The 18,814-nt window shown below is 42.9% G+C and overlaps 1 protein-coding gene across 3 annotated transcripts in view; it reads right to left on the bottom strand.

Moving 5' to 3' along the window:
• Nucleotides 1-16,620, bottom strand: part of DUS1L (dihydrouridine synthase 1 like) — a 30,938-nt gene extending 14,318 nt beyond the window's left edge. Inside the window, exons 1-7 of one of the 3 annotated variants that reach the window (XM_038371807.2) lie at nt 16,391-16,620; nt 13,342-13,588; nt 8,658-8,766; nt 7,605-7,655; nt 6,402-6,514; nt 5,511-5,593; nt 5,139-5,242 (exon numbers count right to left, since the gene is read on the bottom strand). In XM_038371807.2, coding sequence (XP_038227735.1) covers nt 5,139-5,242; nt 5,511-5,593; nt 6,402-6,514; nt 7,605-7,655; nt 8,658-8,766; nt 13,342-13,578 — 697 coding nt within the window. In that variant the 5' untranslated portion in view covers nt 13,579-13,588; nt 16,391-16,620. Of the gene's footprint in view, nt 1-5,138; nt 5,243-5,510; nt 5,594-6,401; nt 6,515-7,604; nt 7,656-8,657; nt 8,767-13,341; nt 13,589-15,406; nt 15,673-16,193; nt 16,304-16,390 lie in introns of those variants that run through there. The other 2 variants (XM_038371809.2, XM_038371810.2) reach the window with 2 other exon arrangements.
• Between the last annotated feature and the right edge of the window lie 2,194 nt (nt 16,621-18,814).

The raw sequence follows: 18,814 nt of genomic DNA, 5'->3' as shown, positions 1-18,814 counted from the left end.
TCATCATCTCAAAAAAATACCAAGTAGCCTGGAAACAATCAATCACCGTTTGTATTAGAATGGAGAAAAATCCACCACTCTTCTGAAACAAGATGTGCCCATAATTTAACTACATAACCTTTTGGCTGTACCCTTCATGCTCCCTTTTTTTTAAATCTTAAAATTAAATTTGGTCCTAAAATTAGTCTGTAATATTTTCCAGAGATGAATAGCTACAGCATGTTTGTTCAGACTCCAGCATAGTGGGGCCTTCATTGTGACTGGGGTCTTTGGGAACTACTAGACAGAAATAACAGTAAAAGTTAGAAATGGGGGAAACACCCTTAATGACAGCTGTGATGAGAAGACACCACTATTTCAGTCTCAGCCTACTAGACAAGAGCCCTGCCACACATCTCTGTAACCAACAGTCTAGGAGGGTGTGGGTTTGATTTGGTTTTTTGGTCCCTAAACCTTTTTCTATAATCTAAGGAAATTTATTAAGAAATGGTCACTTACTGCATTACTCATGGGATATATTACATATAGGCTGTATCCAGCATGGCTACCATTAAGAATTAATCAGCTATAACTAGATCCCATTAAATACTCAAGAATGAAGTTTTTATGTCAAAATTTGGAAGAAGGCATCACCACGCCTAACTTCTAGAAGCCTAGAAAATCACGGATTCATAAAGCCTGCGGGCTTGTCTATATGGCATGGCAAATCACATCATATCTTTTAGAGCGCGCCAGCAAGGTTGATGTGGGACAGTTAGGCACATGTTAGAGAGTTTACAAATTTCACTCCTCTGGCGCACTTTGCTGCACTGTGTAGACAAGCCCTGAGTAAGGCGTCTAGACTCCCCATACAATGAATGGAGGAAAATAGGCATTTAAGGATAGGATTCACAAAAGTGAGCATGCTAGGTGACTTCTCACCTACGCTAGCCAATGGGAAATGCTAAGGAGATGGACAGTGTCGTAAGTCCCACCACTCTCATGGAGATAGGTGCCTAGGTCCAGGCTGCAGGGAGTCGCCTCTCTATGCTTGAGATTTTCTGTTGCAAAGCCTCTCTTGCAATTAGGTTCCTATGACATTTTTATAACAGGGGCTGGATGTAGGAACAGGAGGAGAGAGAACTTCCCTCACAACACTTAGCCCAGTGGTTAGCGTACTCCTTTGGGATGTGGGAGACCCCCAGTTAAGGCCTCCCACTATCTCAGAGGTAGAATGGATTTGAACAGGATCTTCCATGGCCTGCTTCTGGGATTTAGGTGCCTAAGTCCTTCTGTGAATCTAGCCTTTTATGGGTTTAACTGATTTTGTAAAACTAATTAAATGTTTTGCTATTTCAACCATAGATTAAAATCCACAATAAACTAAATTATAAATGTTGTTTTCCAAATGGCACTAACAGTAGAGCATCTTACTTGGATTTTACAAAACTGCTAAAGGCAAAATATATAAAACTAAAGGACCTGATCCTGCAAACTCTGAAGCAGGTAAGTCACATTACTCAGAAGACCCGTCCCATTGATTTTAATGAGACTACTCATATGCTTGAAGTTAAGCACATGCATAAATGTTTAAAGCATCAAGGGTTATAATTTTACTTTTATTAAAACCTTTTTCTTAATGATATAAAATATGTCACTTCAAAACAAATTTGCTACAGTATTAACAATAAGTTACTTAGAGTCAAACATTAACAAAAAGTTACTGAAAACTTTTACACACATGCTAGCCAAAATTTTCAAACTAGGTGGCTAAAGTTCAGCTCCTTAAACACATAGTTTGGCACTTACAGGTGTGATTTCCAGAAGTACTTAAGTGACTTAGGAGGATTTGGTGTGGTCAAAACATTTCAGCTGTTTTGATTTGTGGAAGTTCAATAGGTATCTGAAGGTTGTACTTGTTGCAAATATAGTATGGACTATTTGTTTCTTAATTTTTTGTGTTTCAGTTTGTTTTTCCTCAGAGAAAGTAAGTTAATAAGGCCACAGACTTGTCTTTTTCAGCATAGATGATCGCTCTAAGCGTTGAACTTCTTAGCAGAAAAAAAAAATGTAAAATTCTACTAATAATTAGGAAGCTAAAGAAACAAGTATAAAACATTAACTTTAGCAATTTAAGACTATAAAATGGGAAGTAAAGAACTAGCAACATGTAAAAAACAAAATCTAATTTTAAAAATCAATTTAAATAAAATCATGAATTTTATCCACCCTGATCAGTAAATAACCTTTCACCTCACACATCTAAGTGGTGCCGTCTCAGAGGAAAGCCTTTGTGGGTTGTAGATGTACCAGTAGTAATATGGTACTTTTACAATGTTTTATATTTTCAAAGTGCTTTACAAACATTAACTAATCAATCCTTACCGGCCAACATGAGGTAAGTATCATTATCCCAGTGGTGCTCAAGGGGAAACTGAAGCAGAGAAGATAAGTAACTTGCCCATTCTCAAATGAGTCAGAGACAGAGCCAGGATTGGAACTAAAGTAAAATTTTCAAAAGCACCTCTGGGCTTGTCTACATGGTAAATTCATGGGGATGTTAGTGTAAAATAGCTAGGGTGGGAATTTAAAGCCACTAGCTATTTTGCACTAGCTCCACATGTGGCCACTCTTATTCTGCGTGAAGAATACCTTTTTGGAGTTTTGGTTAAACCACCGCAAAAAGGCACTGTTCAGGGCAGCATCAGAGTGTCCCCCTGGGGAACAGCTACTGTGCACTAGCTATTCTGGGCTTCCTTCCCTGTAAATAAGCGCAGAGTCCCATTTTCAAAAGTGAGTTAGGCACTTAGAAGCTTAAGTACCATTGATTTAGGCTCCCAAGGTCCAGACTCCAATGGCAGTTCAGTACATAAATACCTATGAGGATCTGGGTCTAAGTGCCCAAATCATTTTTGAAAATTGGACTTAGGCATCTAAGTCATTTAGATGCTTTTGAAAATTTTACCCTCTATTAAATCATGCTACTTTAATTGAAGTCATAAGATAATCCAACAGACAGTGCCAAGTATTTGGAACAGGCCGCTCTTTCTAAAGGAGGAAGCAAGCATCCAGGTAAGAGGTAAGATGCCTAGCAGGACAATGAGTATTATAATGAAGGAACCCAACGCTGCCCCATCTTAAACAATACCCTAAAGACCTTCTGTTTGCAAAAATGCCAAACACCAACCAGTAGCCACAGAGTCACTCAATAAGCAGACATAAAAACCAAAGGCCCAGAACAAGTCTTCTCTTCTGACACTTCCCACCTCAGCCCTCTGGAAACCATACACCAAAACCTTTATGTACTGATTTGTCTGGATGACAGAGTGACAGATATTATGGATGCTTGGAAGATCCAGAGATTATCAATATATGTATATGTATATATAAATAAATAATAGATGGGCTAGGAAATGTATTCTGGCTCCAAGGGGATGTAACAGCGATTTCCTGAAGGAACCAAAACCACTGGGGGATAATTAATGCACATACCTAGGCAAGTAACAAGTCTGCAGAACCCTCACCTCCTGAGGAAATTGCATCTATTAGTGTGACCTAGTTCAAGAGATCAAACAAAGAAATGAAAACTGTATAAGTGACCAGCCTGACATAGGGAAGGAAATCACTTTTATCTGATCCAAGACCTGACATGAAACTGTGACAAAGGGAGCCAGACCCTGCAGAAAGGGCCTGAAGTACTTTGTTCCTATCAGGATCTTCATGTGGAAGATGGATGACTGCTTGATAAGCTAAGATCTCCATATGAGATAATTATTGTTTTCAAGATGTTTTCTCTGTATGTTCTGAATAAATAATATTTTGCTTTATGTAGGCTGGTTCGTCCCTGATTAACTCTGTCATTGCCTCTGTGAGCATAGGATTGGAGGTGCTGAACTAAAACCAAATCTGCAAAGGTCAACACAGTGAATTGCCAGAGAAACTACAGCCTACCTCCCCAGTCAAGAGGGTGAGAGTCATAGGAAACCACCCTGAGAAAGGTGGCAGCTAAAAGCCTGACACCTAAGTGTGATGCCCTCAAGGAGGCCACAAAGGGGTCAGAAGTGCAGTTACCTCAGGAATGGTGACAAATCACTCCCTCCAAAGACCAAAGCTCAGCACTAAGATAAAGTCCAGTTTATTTATGGACTATTGACTTCTGTTTATTTCATCCAAGTCCATTCCTATCTCTTTGATTGAAACAAGCAGTAGATCTTATTCATATGATCAAGAAGGTGCATACTGTAGCTTGATCAGCACATTGTGTTGCTTATAGTGCTAAAAAGAATGTCTGAACAATATCTTTTACATGAATCTGTTCTGGCCTCCCTTCTCTTCTTTCTTGTTCATAATTATGGCAATTTTCTATAACTAGTGACAGAGTCATTCAATAATTTGTGTCTAAAGTGATCAGTATAATTGGTAACAGGTTTCAGAGTGGTAGCTGTGTTAGTCTGTATTGGCAAAAACAACGAGGAGTCCTTGTGGCACCGAGACTAACAAATTTATTTGGGCATAAGCTTTCGTGGGCTAGAACCCACTTCATCAGATACATGGAGTATAAATGGTAACAACTTTATTTTTGATTCCTCAAATTCTGACCAGATTAATCAGCGAACAATTTAAGCAAAAGGCATTGTATTTAGGAGAAGATGCCCTAAAGAGCCAGATTGTTAAATTCACATTACAAAACATTTACCCATGTGTTGCCATGGGAAACAACAGTCACAGACAGCTGATGGGACACAGTTCCTGATACTTACATTTCATATCCTCTGACAGATTACAGAACATTAAACAGAAAACTTCACCATGGAACACTCTTGCAGGGTCAGGGTTTCACCCTAATGGCTCTGAACTACTCTAGGGCAATACACCACTGAAAAGCTTATGCTAACCAATTAAACTCAATAAAGTTTGAATCATCCAAACAATAGTATTTTAAGTCCAGTACAGCAATTTTTATTATACAGTGATTCCTGGTCTTGATAAGAGATGCCAGTATGAGGGAGATGCAGATGAAGAGCAGTCCTCTTTAAATCAAGGCCATTCAACGAACCACACTTGAGTTTGGCTTTAGTTTATAACAGATTAGGTCAACATGGATCCATCAAGGGGATTCAGAAACAAAGTTATTATACAAGAAAGTTTGTTCTCCTTACCTGCACTCATGACACCATGCGCTCCTGTCTTCTGCATACACTCTTCCACATCACTGAGGTATTGGATGTTTCCATTTGCAAACACGGGGATGCCCACAGCCTTCCTACACAAGTGAAGAGAACAATCACATAAAACAAAGAATCAGAAAACAGAAACCAACCTGCTCCCAATTTGTTGAATGAATCAGAAACGTCTAATGCTATCACAAATCCCTGTTTCCCCTTTGATGCTCCTGCACCACGGTCTGGATCCAAATCTTACACTGAAACTGAATGTGTTTTGCAAGAAGCTTGTCTAACCCTTGGGTATGGAGTTAAGGGGATTATGCACACGATGCACGCACATGTTGATATCTGTATAGGTGCACTTACCTCACAGCCTTGATATGCTCCCAGGATGCCACACCAGCAAGAGGTCCCTTCTGTTCCTTAGTGCGGCCATGGACAGTCAATAGCTAGAATGCAAAGTTACACTTGATTTTCAATGTACATGGATCATTAGAAACAAACAAACAAAAAAATCTATACCTGGAAATTCCCCCCTCTGCTCATGTACAGGGATGCCACAGAACTCCCAATGTTACCTTGATCACTGTGAGGACTCTGGCCCCAGAAATGCCACCAGCTCACATACTGTGGCAAGGACATAGGCATCTCTGAACTCTCCACTCCCTAACATGGCACGGACATTTCCTGGGAGATTCTATAGCATTCCTGTATCCTCAGCTCTCTTACTGATTTGGTATTCACTTTGGAACAAGTAACAAACATGGCTAAACCTGCTGCTTTTGGGCATAAGGCCAGGCCACCATCTGTTATATCATCTCGTTTTTGATAGTCCCTCCCAATTTGTACAATTTAATTGGAGTTAAATCCCAGGAAATCCTCCTTTCTATTTCTCATTTGTTACTGGCTGTGTCTGCTACAAGGTGTCCTTCACAGACACGTTGATTTCACACTTTCATGTTGCCTCCTACAGCATTGTGCCTAGACTAGAATTATCACTCCCAGTGAAGGAAGCAGCATGATGCAATGATTAGAGCAGGGCACTCTGATTTAGGAGACTCAGGTTCTATTGCTGACTCTGCTATTGACTCTGCTGTGTATGACAATGAATAAGTCACAACTCTCTGTGTCATTTTCTCCATCTGCAAATTAATATGACCTATCAGTTTCCACAAAACACAGAGATCTTTGGATGAAGGTGCTTTATAGAGATATTTATGTCTAATGCAATAGTATAGGAAGCAACTGCCTCCTTACCTGGCAGCCAGCCTTCTCCAGCAACTGTGCATACTTCACTGTCTTGTCAATTTCTGGGAAAACACGGATTTTGCATGTGATGGGAACAGAGAGCTTCTCATGAGCAAGCAAAACTGGGGAAGGATTGAGAAGACAGGTAAGTGGATTGCACAATGCTTTGAAGAGAGTCTATTCTCCCCAAGATCTGTGCTGCAGAATGGCCTAAAGAGCCAGCACTCCTGCAGCAACTGTATTGTTTATACTTAAGGCTGTGAGTCTTTCACAGAGGTCACGGACTTGCAGGGACCTCTGTGACTTCTGCAGCAGCTGGTGTGGTTGACCTCAGGGCTGACTGAGCAGCTGAAGGTATCCTCAGCTGCTACTTGGGTGGCCCCAGGCAGCTGTCTGGGAGCCGTAGTGGCGGGGCCCCGGGCTGCCCCACACCCCAGAGCATCAGCCACAGGAGACACCCAGAGTACCTAAGTTTTAGTCAGGGCATTTATATAGTACAAGTCATGGAAAGGTCATGGACCATGACTTTTTGTTTGTTTCCCATAACCTGTCCATGACTTTTACTAAAAATACCTGTGACTAAATCGTAGCCTTATTTATACTGCACTGTCTGTATGTCTACACAGACTAGGGTAGTGGCCGCAAAAAGTGAAGTCAAAACCTGAACTGCAACAGGAAAGGCATCAAATGCTGAAAATTAATTTGCTGTGCCTCCTCCCTTTCCACTATATCAAGTCCTCATTCTTCTTACTTTCAAGACCCTTAACAGCTCTCATTTTCCTTACTTATTCACTCTTTAGTCTTATCCCGTCAACCCTTGTTCCTTCTGCTCTACCAACAATGCCAGTATTGATCTCCATTTGTCTACCTCTCCCACAAATGTCTCTGTTTCTTTCCATGCTACTCTTCATGCATGGAATGCCCCTCTGAACTGGCCTATAAAGTCACCATCCTCTTCTCAAGACTCACTTCTATCATGATGCTCGTGAGAAATTATCACGCTACTAATCATGGCTAAGTAGAGGGCCTGTTCAAGATAGCCAATACAGTCTGTGTCTTTTTTGTGTGTGTGGTCAGCGCCCAGTATGTTGTGGGGCTACCAGAATAAAAAAATAAAATAAAATGCCCACTAAATTTCCCCTATATTATGTCCCCACCACACTCTCTCCCAAAGTGAGACCTCAGCTAATGAGGCCCCTTTTGGGGACTTACTCATTTTCTGGAGAAGAGCCCACTCCTCTTGCAAGAATGCTCCATAATGACCTGTAACAAAATAGCACATTATGGGCTGGCACAGACAGACAAAATGATGATCATAAAGGGTTCTGTTTTACTTACACACATGGACCAACCACATTTTTACTCCTCACAGATAGATACAGAATTCCACTCTTCTGCCCAAATTGGAAGAGCTAGATCATTCTGCTTCCCATGATAACCCAGATTCACAGGTTAAACAATGAAACCCCACAACCTGCTCTCTCTAGTGCTCCCTAAGACTGACTAATGTATTGACAGTTCACAGTCTTATTTTCGGGGTTTTAGAACTGGTATGTAAAAATTCACTCTGGGTTTAAGGTTGGGAGAATAGAAGCATCTATTGTCTCTGGAAGCGGATGCACAGTTTCTATTAACCCTTAAAAAACAACTTGTGCTCAGGAAACTGAACTGAGGAACAGCTGAATAGCAAACTTTTGGTTCCTCCCTTTTCTTCCCAGCTAAATTACACTGATCTAGCCCAGAATCCCCGATATCTGTCTCTTTCCCCCGACAGATATCCCTGCAATCTCCTTAACCCTCCTGCAACTCTTTCATTTTCGTAGATGTTAATGGGAATAAGCTCTGTATGTGCACTGGGGACACAGGAGACCCTAAATGTTGGCCTGCAAGAGATTATTTTAAAGGAAGTCTTAAGAAGTTTGACTGAATAATTAAAATAAAAAATTTCTAGTTTCTGATGGTGGAAGGTTTTATTAAACCCTTTTAAACATGTAAAATTACACTTTTTGGATGGATATTCTGCACACAGGAGCTGGCTAGCAGTGCTTTGTAGAACTACACTTCAAGCAACTAGTTTTAGCTTCAGTTACTTACAAGGTACCAAACCAGTCCTGGTTAAAATGCGTGTAACTCTGCTGATTTCAACAGAATTGCAAGGCACATCAAGGCAGGATTTGGTCCACAGGATGTTGCACTGCCATAGGGTACGTTCAGACGTGCAATGTGTCACTGCTTTGTTCATTCAGAGCTCAGGTTTGCACATACCTCTCTTTGCAATCATCTGAGGGCAACCCAAATTCAGGTCTATGGCATCACAATAATCCTGAGCCAACAGTGCGGCCTGGACAAACACTTCAGGGTCATTGGCACAGAACTGAGAAAGATGTACATAAGTAACAAGTTATGCACGGCTCAATTTCAAGTACTGACAAAATATTATTATCACTTATAAAGGACCTCATTGCTATAGTGTATGGATACAATTTATAGATCTTAGATTAGAAGCAGAGACTGTTTCTCAAATTAAAGGAATATATAATCCTTGACATGCAACTGCTGCAGAGCGACAACTTTAAATAACCCCCCCCACCCCCCCAAAAAAGCTCCCCCCAAAAACCCAGAAAGCTTAGCATTCCAGAGCCAAAGTCAAAAGAAACCCTGGACAAAGTGATGCATTTTATAACACATTTTACATGTGCCAAGGCCAGGTGAGAATGGATTCCAAAGGAGAGGATTCACTATCCATATCTACCTGAAAAAAATAACTGAAGCATTCTGGATATACATAGGTGGCTGTGGCTAGCAGAAGAGAGGAAGAAAGGATGTCTCTGAGGTAACTGGGTCCTGAGCCAATCAGGATTTTGTAGATACCAATCGTCAACATTACTGTCCACAGGTGGATTCTTAACCAGTGCAGAATGTGGAACACAGATACAATATGCTACTGATCAATTCGTTCATAGTCTCAGATTGAATTAGTATTTAACATATATGAAATATCAATTCATCAAGAGCAAGTGTGCTTTCATTTTGTGTTGTTTTAAGAGGGACTCAGATAGTTTAGGCTCCAAATTTAGTCATTTTTAACAGGTTTTACAAAGCCCATAGCTAGTGACAAAAATGGTATGATGATTGAAACTGAAAACAGACTAGTCAGGTTCATTGTCCAAAATGATTAAAATATAAAAACCAAAAAAACAGCATAACAGAGGCAGTTACAGGGTAAAAATGCTCTGTATGGTAGTATGGGTTCAATCTCACCTGTGCCTGATTTACCTCCCAGGGCATACAACTGAGAACCAAGTCTGCTGGGAGATATAAAGGCAGCCTGCCCTCAGTAGGAGGGTGAGCTGACAAAAGAAGCAGCATGATGAAAGGCACTAGAGTAATGAGGAAGAATAGCTGTTGCTCCCAGGCAAGTTAGCTCAGTTGGAAACACTTTTTGGGACAAAGTGACTGCAGAGATCAAAGCAGTTGGCTGCTTCACTTATTAAGGTCTTGACACTAAGGCCTGGGGAATTGGGCTTGCTACACCCTGTGGCATCGCCTACTGAGGTAGATCAGATATCCCTGCACTGAAGGGGAGAGGAGGGGAAAAGAACTGTTGAGCCCTGGGAAGGGGCTGAAGGAAGCTGTGGCCTGGGGTAAAGTACAATTAAATAATTATGGAGCCTAGGTGACCAGCTGTAACCCAATAAGAGGCTATGTGGAAAAATTTTATACCCTAAAAAGGAGAGGACTGATGATTTAACTAGACAAACCCAAAACACTAGATGGTTTCCAAACTGATGTGACCTTTTTGCCTTGTTACAGGATAACATCTCCAATCTATGCCCTTTAAGGAGTAATGGGAGCCGGAGCCAGTCAAACCCTGTTCATCATATGAGCCCTTTAAGGAAACAGCTATTCAAGAGAGCACCAGACTAGCTGGGGAAGGGGGCCAGCTGTTAATCAGGTACCTCCTTAACATGACAAAACCCAGCTGTTGGGTAATTTGCAGGAAGCCCAAAAAGAGAAGATCCTTGGGATGGGACCCAGAAAGGAGATTTGTGGGCTGGGGAAGCCAATTTTAATCACAGCCTAAGGAAGGAGGGCTGGACTGGGGGGGGCTGAACCAAGGAAATTAAGTGTGTGAGTTCAAGGACCAAGGGAGCCCCTGTGGAGCAGGGCTGGAACCTGGATATTGGTGGGCTGGGGAAGCCTGCTTGAATTGCAGCACAGTCCTATCAAGAAGAAAAGGAGTACCGGTGGCACCTTAGAGACTAACAAATTTATTCGAGCATAAGCTTTCGTGAGCTACAGCTCACTTCATCGGATGCATTTGGTGGAAAAAACAGAGGAGAGATTTATATACACACACACACAGAGAACATGAAACAATGGGTTTATCACACACACTGTAAGGAGAGGTTTCAGAGTAGCAGCCGTGTTAGTCTGTATTCGCAAAAAGAAAAGGAGTACTTGTGGCACCTTAGAGACTAACAAATTTATTAGAGCATAAGCTTTCGTGAGCCCCCCAATCTGAAGCAAATACCCACCAGCAACCACACACCACACAACAGAACCACTAACCCAGGAACCTATCCTTGCAACAAAGCCCGTTGCCAACTCTGTCCACATATCTATTCAGGGGATACCATCATAGGGCCTAATCACATCAGCCACACTATCAGAGGCTCGTTCACCTGCGCATCTACCAATGTGATATATGCCATCATGTGCCAGCAATGCCCCTCTGCCATGTACATTGGCCAAACTGGACAGTCTCTACGTAAAAGAATGAATGGACACATATCAGACGTCAAGAATTATAACATTCAAAAACCAGTTGGAAAACACTTCACTCTCTCTGGTCACTCGATCACAGACCTAAGAGTGGCTATACTTCAACAAAAAAGCTTCAAAAACAGACTCCAACGAGAGACTGCTGAATTGGAATTAATTTGCAAACTGGATACAATTAACTTAGGCTTGAATAGAGACTGGGAATGGATGAGTCATTACACAAAGTAAAACTATTTCCCCATGGTATTTCTCCCTCCCACCCCACCCCCCACTGTTCCTCTGATATTCTTGTTAACTGCTGGAATTAGCCTACCTTGCTTGTCACCATGAAAGGTTTTCCTCCTTTCCCCCCCCTGCTGCTGGTGATGGCTTATCTTAAGTGATCACTCTCCTTACAGTGTGTATGATAAACCCATTGTTTCATGTTCTCTGTGTGTGTGTGTATATAAATCTCTCCTCTGTTTTTTCCACCAAATGCATCCGATGAAGTGAGCTGTAGCTCACGAAAGCTTATGCTCTAATAAATTTGTTAGTCTCTAAGGTGCCACCGGTACTCCTTTTCTTTTTGCGAATACAGACTAACACGGCTGCTACTCTGAGTCCTATCAAGGAGGGCTGTGGAATCTTTTTGCCAACGGGGAAGGAGTTGAGTGCAGGGATCAGGGCAGAGACTCTCTGTGAGAGACTCTCCAGAGAGGCCAGAAGCTGTAAGGGGACTAGTAGACTCCCTGGCTTAGAAGGAACTGGGAAACTGAAGCCTTGTAACAAGGGTGAATTGGAACTGAAGTTGCTTGGTGCCCAGGGTGTCAATAGAAGACATAATGCAAGATAGCATATCAATAAAGGAAGAATTGATTGAATGGTTACATGATAGTGGACTCCCTTAAATTCAACAAAGTGCGGTCAGGCAGCTTTTGGTTGAGCAGTAGAGAGGTTTTATCCTCATATAGGAATTAACTTTGAAACTTCTGATGCCTTTCAGCACTACGAATCTCTGAGAGACTGGCTTTTCTGCCCTGATATCCTGTACTATCTATTAATGGCAGAACCTGAGGGCAGAACTGGACCTATGACTGAAGTGAACCAATATCTCATCTGACCTAAAGAAATTGTGTGTGACGCAAGCACACCCTTTTCATTAATGGCACTTTTTTAGTATTTAGTGCTACTCAATACTTAGTATCTTTCTTTATTTAAATTTTGTAAAAAGGCAAGCAAAGTGAACTTTGGCTCATGTTCAACAATTCTCCAAATAAGGATTAGGAGGAACCTCAAGTGAGGTAAGTCAAAGTCAAGCCATTGACTTAGTTCAGCAACGTACCAAAATATATCAAGATGTCACTTATGACACTTGTTTCTTGTAATTTGAGTAACAAAGACATAATTGCTGCTGACTTTTGATTCACTATCTTAAAAACTTGAGATGCTTTAAAAGGATATAATCTAATATTTTAGGATGCCTTGAGTTTTTACTATTGGAAAGCCCAAACCAGATGTACATAAAAAGAAGTGGTATTTCATTCATCAGTTTTTTTTTGTTTTTTTTTAATAAGGTGAATCAAAATTTGGGAACGACTGGGCTATAGCTTAGCCAAGACACCAAATTACCTGTCCAGCCAAGGGGTAAACTTGGCATAGCAGCATACCTTAATGGGGAAGGTATATCACAGCTGCTACAAGGGATGAATAAAATAAATAAAATTGGATGTTTTAAAATTTAAGTTAACAAGGAAACTTTTAAAATAAGACTTAAGCTAACTGTCATCAATCAAATCCCAGATTCATTCATTTCAGAAGGTTCTGTATACCTTTTCTCTGCTCTTACTTGTTTATATAGTCTCTCAAGAATATATTGCTCTGTTTATACCCTGAAAGTTCTTTCTTGGGACACCCTCCATTACCATCTCTTCACAGAACAGGCAAGACCCTAGGGGTAAGACTTCTTACAGAGGAAACTCAGTAATTTTAGGTATATGGCATGAGTTAGTGTTTGTACAGCACTTCAAGTAAAGGGATATAAATAAGTATTCTGGAGCAACATACTCTCCAAATTATTTGTATTATGGTAGCTCCCAAAATATGCCATAAGAACATATATTAAGATGGGGACGAGCTCTACAGAGCTCACAATATAAAAATTTAAAATTCCTTTTAATGACTTTACCTGCACAATCAGTGGCCGATCCTCAGGGCACACATCACAGTACAAATTCTCTTTGCGGTAATTGGCATCTCTGACAAAGACCTGAGCATGCAGCATGGGCGTGTAACACAACTGGGCTCCATGGCGACGGCTCAGTAATCTCCAAGCTAGTTCACTCTGATCCACCATGGGAGCAACTACATAGTGAGCACCTCTCAATGTGTTCCTCCAGAACTCAAACCCCTGGAGCTTTGGCATCTTACCCAGACTAAAAGGAAAGAGAAATACAGAATAATTTTTTTGAAGTGCAATTAACTATGAGCAGAGCCAAAAGAATCTGACAATCTTTTTTCCTATATAAACAGTAACAAATATTTCTAGTGTCATGTGAAGTGTGCAAAGAGAAGGCTGTCCCCTGCTGTACTTTTCTATAATATTTCTAAGGTGACCACCACAACATGCACAGAGGGCTCATTCAGTCCTGGTTGTGATAGCTACTGTACAAACAGCACCCCCAAGACTTTTTTTTTTTTTTTCAAAAACCAAAACACAACCCTCACCACCTGCCCCCTTCCAATTTCAGACTATTGGTCGCAAGAGAAAGCTCTAAAGAGACTCTACTCAGGCTCTAGGAAACAGCAAATTCCTGAACTACTTAAATCAAGCCAGACCTCTGGCACTTGGTAAATCTACCTGGATTTCACTGTACTTCAACTTGGTGGTGGTATACCTAAAAGGTCCATTACTCACATAGACTTCTGCCTTGCCTTTCAGGTAGGTAACAGAAATGCCATGGTGTTGACAGCAGCTTTAAAAAGTCAAACCACAGGGGAGTGTAGGAGTAAGTGAACGTGAGGTGAAGTCTGACTTTCCTGCCCCATGGCCAAATGTGACAGGCAGAAGACTCCAGCCAGGAGCTTAGAATAAGAAAGTTCTGAAAAATCCTGTGACAGCATATGAGAGTGAGGATGAAATCACATCACTGCAAACAACTTTTATTGCTGTAACTTTGTTGATCCCAGAGTGAGAGATGTAGTAGGTGAGTTAATTGTCTCTTAGGAATAAAACTGTAAAAGCAGGATCAGGTGAGCCATGGTTCAAGAAGAATCAGAGCTAAAGAAAGAACTACTTTGATCCTATAAATTTGGTGTGGGTTAGACACTTTGAAGCTTTAATTTCTATTAAATAAAGAAACCTTTTAAAGTAGAGAGAGCTTCAACTCAGCAACGTTAAAATCACCAGAAGAAGGGATTTGAGGCTATTGTTTTTAGTATTTGATTTTTCTTGAAAAGTAGAAAACACTGTCACAACAGCAAAGAATATATTGGAAATGGCTTGGAATCCTCTGGCAGAACCCACATTTAAAGGACTAAATAACTGACAGTAGTTAGTGTTTTATTTGCATAAACAAAAAGCACTAAAGATGTAAGCACTTATGGGATCCATTAAATAAAGAAAAGGAGTACTTGTGGCACCTTAGAGACTAACAAATTTATTAGAGCATAAGCTTTCGTGAGCTACAGCTCACTTCATCGGATGCATTTGGTGGAAAAAACAGAGGAGAGATTTATATACACACACACAGAGAACATGAAACAATGGGTTTATCATACACACTGTAAGGAGAGTGATCACTTAAGATAAGCCATCACCAACAGCAGGGGGGGGAAGGAGGAAAACCTTTCATGGTGACAAGCAGGTAGGCTAATTCCAGCGCTGGAATTAGCCTACCTGCTTGTCACCATGAAAGGTTTTCCTCCTTCCCCCCCCTGCTGTTGGTGATGGCTTATCTTAAGTGATCACTCTCCTTACAGTGTGTATGATAAACCCATTGTTTCATGTTCTCTGTGTGTGTGTATATAAATCTCTCCTCTGTTTTTTCCACCAAATGCATCCGATGAAGTGAGCTGTAGCTCACGAAAGCTTATGCTCTAATAAATTTGTTAGTCTCTAAGGTGCCACAAGTACTCCTTTTCTTTTTGCGAATACAGACTAACACGGCTGCTACTCTGAAACCTGTGATTAAATAAAGCAGCAGGCTCTTTAAAAACAGGAAAAAACAACAACTTTAAGTCAAGATCCTTACCCTCAACATACAGTCTTCCCTCCCCAAAACCCTCCAAACATGATGGGTTGTGCAGTGTGCTCATAAAGACCAACAGACTCAGGTGATTTCGGACCAAGAGGTGGGGAAAGTGAATCTGAAAGTCTGGGACAGCTCATGGAAAATATCGTGCCTTAAGCACCTCTCTCTCAAACGGAGAGCGCCAGCAGGAGTGCCTCCACCGACCTCAGTGGCAGCAGCAGTATGTCACAGCGAGCGGGTCTCTCACGTAGGCAGGTCTTAAACCGCTTAGGGCTTCCCAGAAAAACTGCAAAAAAGAAGAGGAGGACTTGTGGCACCTTAGAGACTAACACATTTATTTGAGCATAAGCTTTCGTGAGCTACAGCTCACTTCATCCGATGCAACACTTGTGCTCAAATAAATGTTAGTCTCTAAGGTGCCACAAGTCCTCCTTTTCTTTTTTGCGAATACAGATTAACGCGGCTGCTACTCTGAAACCTAGAAGAACTGCAGGCCCTAGCACCGTGGTAGGGCAGCTCGCACTTTGGCTGGGCCTGCCGCGCACAAAGCACTGCGGCCACAGCCACGGATCGAGGTAGCAATGGCTCACACAGCCACGGGGATGGGGCACAACGTCCCGGCTAGCCCCCGGGCCGGGACACAGAGCCGCAGCGCCCCGGCAGCCCGGACTGCGAATTCCCCTGTTCGCTCCGGAGCAGCCCTGCTCCCCGCTCATGCCCCGCACTCGCGAGAGCCCCGCCCATCCCGGCCTCGGTCCCGCGCTGCCCGGGCATGGGGCGGGCCTACCTGCTCCCCGCCCAGCCGGGCGCGCCTGTCAGGGCCGAGGCGGGCTCAGCACATCCGGCCCGCCGCCCCGGCCGGGAAGCCGCGCACGGGGGATGGGGCGGTGCTTGCCGGCCCCGCACAGGGCTTCAGGCTGGTCGCAGGCGCCTAGCCCGCCAAGGCAGCGTCCGTATCCCGCCCCCGCCGAGCCCCCACGGTACCTGCTCCCCGAGCCCTCGGAGGCTGGAGCCGCCGCCGCGCTCGGCCCTTGGCTGGGCGCTGAGGCGGCCGGACGGTGCCTCCGCCATCCCGCTCCGACCGGCTCCCCGGTGCTACATCGCACAGGCCCCTCCGAAACCGCGGCGCTGCCCGAAGGGGCCGCTAGGGGAGAAGTGTGGAGCCCCCCAGCCCTCGCACAGCCCCGCGGGAAGGGGGGACCCCGCTCCGCCCACCGAGGAGCGGGGATGGGGTTCCTCCTCACAGGCACCCCATGACTGAGGGGGCGTCTGTCTGCCTCACACAGGCCGTGGGGGGCAGGAAGCTTTGGTCCTTGCCTCACGCCCTGTGGGGGGCTGGTGATTATGCATTTGGGATGGGATGGGATGGGGAGACTGGTTTCAGGGCTGGGCTTTGCAACACCCATCCCTGTGTGACTTAACAGGTCTACCCTGTACTTCAGTCCCCTTCTGAAATGGGGCGGCTGCCTTCCTACCTCCCTAGGGTGTGCGAGGCTTACCTCCACGAGTGCTAGTGAGGTGTGCAGACAGGGTGGGATGAGGACCAGATCTGTACCTAGCTAGCGAGAGGGGTTCTGTCACGCACACCCTAGGAGGGTATGGGTGGGGAAGGGGAGTCTCCCCTTCACACATATGGAGTAGGGGATGGTGAACACTTCCTTACTCCTTATTTGAGGGGACATTCTGAATTTGGTGCCCACAGGGTGTGTTGTGTCCCATAATCTCACACTGATGCAGGCATAGGATTGTGTTCCTTGAGTTGTATGCTACTGGACCTGGCATTCAGCTGCAGTTCTAGCCCATTGGGGGCCCTCAGCCAGAATATTTCCCCCCCCCACCCCCAACACATACTGAAAAAGCAAATGGGGCCCTCTTGAGCTGCTCGGGGACCTAAGCAATTGCTTAGTCTGCTTATGCCTGGTGCCAGCGCTGCTGGCACTTGCCCTCCGACAGCCACCACCAACTGCTATTGCTGAGATAGACTCTTTGATAGGAAGATGAGTTGTCAAACAGAGAGTCTTGGCAGAGCTTCACCGAGCAGGTGCCTCTAGTCCCAGGTAATTGTACCTGTCATATTGCCCTTTTGGGGAAAGGTATTATGTAGGATCAGCTGATTATTGCTTTCTTTTTGATGTGTCTGTTGGTTTTATTTTTACTCTCCAGTGCTTCGGAGAGTGGGGTGTTTGCATATTTTGTTGAGAGAGCATCAGAAGCTGAATATTCTTTTTCTTAAAAAGAAAAGCAGTACTTGTGGCACCTTAGAGACTAACAAATTTATTAGAGCATAAGCTTTCGTAAGCTACAGCTCACTTCATCGGATGCATTACGAAAGCTTATGCTCACGAAAGCTCACGAAAGCTTATGCTCTAATAAATTTGTTAGTCTCTAAGGTGCCACAAGTACTGCTTTTCTTTTTACGAATACAGACTAACACGGCTGCTACTCTGAAACCATTCTTTTTCTTGTTGATTAGGAGATACGGCCCTAATCATGCTCTGCAGTCATTATTGAGAAGTCCCTAAGCACATACAATATTTGACTGCAGCACTGCATGTGTAGTGTTTCTATGGGGTTTGTCCCAACTGGTGTACTTAGCTTCAGAGCATGTATGGGACCTGACTCCAGACTTAGCTCTTGTAGAGGAGGTTGGTTTCCTAGCTTTTAAGACAAGAAGAGACCATCAAGTCTGATCTTTTGCATAACATAGGTTTGATTACAACAGGATGTTCTCTGACCTATCTCTTGCGGCTGAGGTAGAGCATTATCTTTTAGAACAGTGATTCTCAAACTGGGGTCCAAAGACCACAGGGGATCCTTAGAGACTGCACAGAGGGTCTGCAAAATATTACTAAATAAAAAAAAAATTCACTGCATGTCTTCATCATCTATTAAAACTGACATCTACTATTTCTGTTTATACAACATATGCCATGGTGCATGAACAGTGCCGAAATACACTAGGTAAGCATCAACACAAAAAAAATCTCACTGCTTTGTGACAGCAACTCAGAAGTGACCTCTGTTTTTTTGATGGCTGAGATTGCTTTGGCAGGTGGAAGTGGAATATATTTTTACAGTGTGTGAGCAAATTACATTGAAAATGGATAAGTTTTTAAAAAGTCCTCATAGTATTACTAGTTGCACTGAAGGAAGCCATGGACAATCCAGAGTTAAGTAGCAAGAAACGAAGAATAGAAAGTTGATAAAAGTTGTATTGATTTTATTTAATTTAGTGATGGATGACCACAAGGCATTGTATGCTTACAAATCCTATCAAAGCAATTAAATAAGCAAAGTTGAAACTGCACCTCAGAACAAGGCACCTGGAGTATAAAGATAAATCTAGAGACTTTTTTCAACAAAGGAAAGAATAATGAAACTCAAATGACAAACATAATATCCGTTCTG

Source organism: Dermochelys coriacea, chromosome 14 (assembly GCF_009764565.3).
Source record: "Dermochelys coriacea isolate rDerCor1 chromosome 14, rDerCor1.pri.v4, whole genome shotgun sequence".
NCBI lineage: Eukaryota > Metazoa > Chordata > Testudines > Dermochelyidae > Dermochelys > Dermochelys coriacea.
Note: the sequence above shows the minus strand (reverse complement) of the source record. Positions and strands in the feature narration are given on the sequence as shown.